This window comes from Triticum dicoccoides, chromosome 2A (assembly GCF_002162155.2).
Source record: "Triticum dicoccoides isolate Atlit2015 ecotype Zavitan chromosome 2A, WEW_v2.0, whole genome shotgun sequence".
In the NCBI taxonomy this organism is placed as follows: Eukaryota; Viridiplantae; Streptophyta; class Magnoliopsida; order Poales; family Poaceae; genus Triticum; species Triticum dicoccoides.
In genome coordinates, this window is record NC_041382.1 from 659,262,760 (window position 1) to 659,267,848 (window position 5,089).

Here is a 5,089-nt window from a genome sequence, read left to right on the forward strand (position 1 = left end):
CGTAGAGAGCTCAAACCATTTCATGCTTGCATCGTATCTCTTGGTTCTTGTTTGGTTTTCTCCTTGTGAGATTTGGAGCTTACAGTCATCTTCTTGACAAGCTCGAGTTCATCGAAAACCGAGTTCACATGCTTCTTCTATTGCATTTTTGGTGTTGGAGGTTTTACCAGTCTTATTCGAGGAAGGGTTCTCACCTTTTTCTTATGGGCCTTTTCTTATTTCCTTCTTATTGTTATTTCTTTCAAGTTTTTGTTAGCCCTTGTCGCTAGCTTTCCAACAAACTTGGTTTTGTTTAATTCGGAGTCCGTTTGCAGAAGTTGTGTCAGTTTTGGTGTCCTTAAAAAGGCTGCATCGGTACTACCGCTCATGGGAGCGGTACTACCGCTCGGAGGGGATGCAATTTTTTACTACCGCTCTTGGGAGCGGTACTACCGCGGCTACTTCCGTGGCTACTTCCGCTCTGGACCAAAAAAATCGTCATAAGTCCAGCGATGGTAGGCACGAATGTATTTTTTATTACCGCTCGCAAGCAGTAGTACTGCTACCCTTTGAGGTAGTACCGCTACCCCTAGCGGTAGTACCGTGAGGTTGAGCGGTAGTACCGCTCTATGCGTGTTGTGAGCATAACGGTTGGATTTTTACCCTCCTATAAAAGGGGGTCTTCTTCCTCAATGAACCTTATCCCTTGAGTTCGTGTTCTTCCCTCATTGTTGACCGTCTTCGAGCTTGCTATCTCTCAATCCCTCCATGGATTCTTGCTAGTTTTGGGGAGGAAAGAGAAATAAGATCTAGATCCACATTTCCACCAATCACTTTCTCCTCTATGTGAGGGGAACCCCTTGGATCTAGATCTTGGAGTTCTTGGTGTTCTCATTCTTGTTCTTTCTCTCATTTTCCTCCCTAGCATTAGTTGCTTTGGTGGGATTTGGGAGAGAAGGACTTGGGCACTCTGTGTGCCCTTGCCATTGCATTTGGTGCATCGATTTGAGTTATCCACGGTGATACGTGGAAGTTACAAGTTGAGAAGCTTATTACTCTTGGGTGCTTGGTACCCTTGAGCTTGTTCCTCTTGGGTGCCTGGGCGGCCTAGATGGTTGGTGGTGTTCGGAGCTCAATCACTGTGGTGTAAAGCTCCGGGCAAGCGTCGGGGTCTCCAATTAGGTTGTGGAGATCGCCCCGAGCAATTTGACGGGTACCGGTGACCACCCCCAAGGGTTGACAAAGTGTACGGGTTCGGTGACCGCCCCAAGTGTTGCCATTTATACGGGTTTGGTGGCCGGCCTCAAGGGTCCCTTAGTGGAATCACGGCATCTTGCATTGTGCGAGGGCGTGAGGAGATTACGATGGCCCTAGTGGCTTCTTGGGGAGCATTGTGCCTCCACACCGCTCCAAACGGAGATTAGCATCCGCAAGGGTGTGAACTTCGGTATACATCGTCGTCTCCGCGTGCCTCGGTTATCTCTTACCCGAGCCCTTTACTTATGCACTTTACTTTGTGATAGCCATATTGTTTCTTGTCATATATCTTGCTATCGCATAGTTGTTTATCTTGCTTAGTATAAGTTGTTGGTGCACATAGGTGAGCCTAGTTATTGTAGGTTTTGTGCTTGACAAATTAACCGCTAGGTTTATTCCGCATTTGTTCAAGCCTAAACCGTAATTATTTTAAATCGCCTATTCACCCCCCCCCCCTCTAGGCGACATCCACGATCTTTCACACACTTTTTCCCCAACATAATGATCGAAATTGGAGACAGATTGGTCAATTAGATGATTCTAGTTCATAGGGCTTGTATAGTGCTTCTTGTTTGACTTGTAGGGCCAACATCATAGATTTTGTTTCTCTATGAAATGCTTTGGCATGCAAAAAAAACTTAAGAGGGAATTTTGCAAGCAATTTAGAAAGAACAAACTTAGCATCATTGAGCCTAACTTCACAATAATTTCCTTTCTATGAAACCCTAAAATATAAACAATATAACTTCACTGAGACAAAGGGGAAGGAAGACTTCGGCACCCTCAATAATTCAGTCAAAATTTTAATCTATACCTACTAGTGAGTTCCACGTGCTTTTCACGTGAGTTGTGAGATATTGTTATAACACAATGTTGACAAACAACTGACACGTACATATTACGTGCATGAAGTTCAAGATACAAATTTGTTACTAATGATACCTAGATCTATTGAAAAGGGAAAACCTTAGCTGCATAGTGCTCCAATACGTATATATAACACATTATAGCATCAATGGTTAAATTTCATGAATATGCAAAGATAGTGTTGCAACATTTGATTGAAATTCTTTGACAAGATATATGGCCTGTAAGAAATGGTTGATCAAACTCTTTAATCTTGAGTAAAAATTCACACGTAATCTCATAAATGGATACACTTTTATTCAAGAGAAACTCTAATGAAGCATGAGCATGCATGGAAGATCTACACTAAATCATAAATGGATACGCCTTTATTCAAGCAAGAAAAGCTATTGGAGCAAGATCATGATTCTAGGATAAGTTTTTAATTATCAGAAACTTCTAAATAGTACACATGGCAAAATCCGATGCAATTGATAGGAAATCGAATGGTCAGTAACGCTTGGATTCGCCATGTCTTGACCATCAGATTGCCCTGATGTTTCTGAAAATTAAACTGCAATCCAATTTTAAGTCGGATTTTTGGTTTTGCAGGAAACCTCCTAATATTTCTCATAATCAACCCGAAAACCAGTTTTAAGTCAGATTTTTCACTTTAGCAGGAAACCACTAATAATTGGGTTAATAAACCCACAATACATATCAAATGCTTTTTAAAATATCCATATCTTTTAAACCTAGCTTCAAATTCAATATGTTATATATGAATTTTGATTAGGAAAATATGTAGAATCTAAATATGATGTTATTTTATTTGTTAATTATTTTTTAAAATGTTACTTATGATGCAACCTTAATGAACAATGCGTGGTTCTTCTTCTTTCATACCGATCTGGATTAAAAATGAACACCTCAGTAAAATCAGGATTGGAGACGAAACAAACCATCGGCGAGCGAGCGTGTGAAGGGGGATAATTGACAACATAGATGGGATGACATGTGTTGAAAGAAAGGATGTATACCTATTAGGGTCTTGAGTCATGATTATGGGTTAGAAGAGTATGATGTTTTTTTTCTCCTGCATCACATACACTCTTTTTGCTTGTTTCTATAGGGGTTCTATGGGTTTGTGCTACTTAAATATGACCTTGGCCTTTCTGCAAAAAAAAAAAAACTCTACAATAAACCATGGCATCCAATTCTTCTCATTTTCCCAACCCTATGTCTAGATGGAAATCAAACAGGCCCTAACTACCAAACAATCTACCAGTTGTTCTACATGGTTTTGCTGATTCTACATTGTGCTACCAGCAATGCAATTCTTGTCACGTCAAGATACAAAGACGTCATAATGCGAGCTAGAGTGGTACACGATTTAGATCCTAGTGGCTTCCGCTACGATCACGCGAGGTGGATTTAGATCCTACTAGTGGTTTCCGCTACGATCACGCGAGCCCCCGTCGGGCCTCGCCGCCGCCGCCGCCCGCACGGACAGCGACAGCACATTCAGATCCGACCGCTCCGTCCTCATAGCCTTCCCTTGTTCTCGCCGGGCGGCGTGCCTCTCGTCGTCCTCGTCGTGTTCTTGCTCCTCCTCGTCGTCTTCGCCGTCCTCCTCTGCCCCATTTCCCTCATCCCCTCCCCCGTGCCCGTCCTCGCGCGACCTCTTCCTCCCTATCGCGACGCCGAACAGCATCGGCTTCGCGCCTGCGGCGCCGTGCCTCTCGTCCTCCTCCCCCACTTCCTCCCCGCCGTGGTCATACCGCCAGACGAGGTGCCGCACGCCGTCGCAGACGCGGCGCGCGCGCGCGAGCTCCCGCGCCAGCCTCGCGTTCTCGCGCCGCAGCCGCGCGTTCTCCTCCTCCAGCTCGGCCATCGCGCCGGTGGCCACCAGCGCCAGCCCGGGCGGCGGCGACGAGGAGACCGCGGCGTCCCCGCCGGAGCTGGTCGGCGTGGGCGAGATCGGAATCGCCGTCGCAATCGGCGTCGCCATCATGGCGGGCGCCGGCGCCCCGGCGCCAGATCCCTTCCGCCTCTGTATCGCGCCGAGCAGGCGCTTCTCCCCTTTCCTGAAGCACTCGTTGGCGAACTCCCACCTGTCAAGGCCTATCTTCCTGAATCCCTGCACAACAAACGCGGCAGCACCCTTGGTAATCTGGATCTACCGAACCAGCCGGAGAGAGGTGGGCGGGCGGAGACGGAACGCACGTAGGTGTTGAGCTGGCGGACGAAGGAGGCGAAGTTGCTGTGCTTGAAGTTCTTGGGGAGGAGGTCGCGCTCGAACTCGGCGCGGCGCCACACCACGAACGCCGTGCCGGACTCGTTCCAGGAGATGGTGTCGTCGGTCTCCGGGTCGTCCACCATCGCGTACGTCTTGGTGAGGAACGGCGGCGTCCCCGCCCCCAGCGCCGGCGACGCCATTGATGAGTTGGTTGAGGGCGACGGTGCTGGTGGTGCTCTGGCGAGAGGAGACGGGGAGATTTGGTTTGGTTGCGCAGGAAAGGAAGGAATGGTCTAGAAATGGGGATTTTGAGATGGGGGTAGGCTGGGGATGGGGCGAGAAGCATCCAGCGGGTTCTGGAAGGTTCCGATCCTTTCTAGTCGGTCACGTGGCGAGGTTTCTAGAAACGGCGCTGCTGGATCGGGGATTCAAGATGGGCTGAGCTGTAGCTTTGCGGAGGACGGTTTGGGTAGCCAATATTTTGACTATTGTTTGAGGTTTTTTCTTTACGATGTTGTTTGAGTTTTAAGCAAGCCTACAAAGAAAATAATAAATGAAATTGTTTATATGACGCTCTCTCCGTTCACTATTATAAAATTAAAACGAGTAAACAGACACACTAAAATGTGTATAAAACTGATTGAAAATAAGTAAAACATTTTATAATACTAAACGAAGGGAGTAAATCTGAAAACTCTTTTAACCGACTGTAAGGTAATGGTCGACTCTAATTTTTTTTTAGAAGAAAAGGGCAGTCCCGCCCCAGTT

The 5,089-nt window shown here is 46.7% G+C and overlaps 1 protein-coding gene across 1 annotated transcript; it reads right to left on the minus strand.

Moving 5' to 3' along the window:
* Positions 1 to 3,284: 3,284 nt before the first annotated feature.
* Positions 3,285 to 4,839, minus strand: LOC119356040 (heat stress transcription factor B-2a-like). The gene is made up of 2 exons (XM_037622935.1): positions 4,309 to 4,839; positions 3,285 to 4,222 (listed from the first exon to the last, which is right to left on the minus strand). The coding sequence occupies exons 1-2, from the start codon at positions 4,519 to 4,521 to the stop codon at positions 3,527 to 3,529; spliced, it is 909 nt and encodes a 302-aa protein (XP_037478832.1). The 5' UTR covers positions 4,522 to 4,839; the 3' UTR covers positions 3,285 to 3,526.
* Between the last annotated feature and the right edge of the window lie 250 nt (positions 4,840 to 5,089).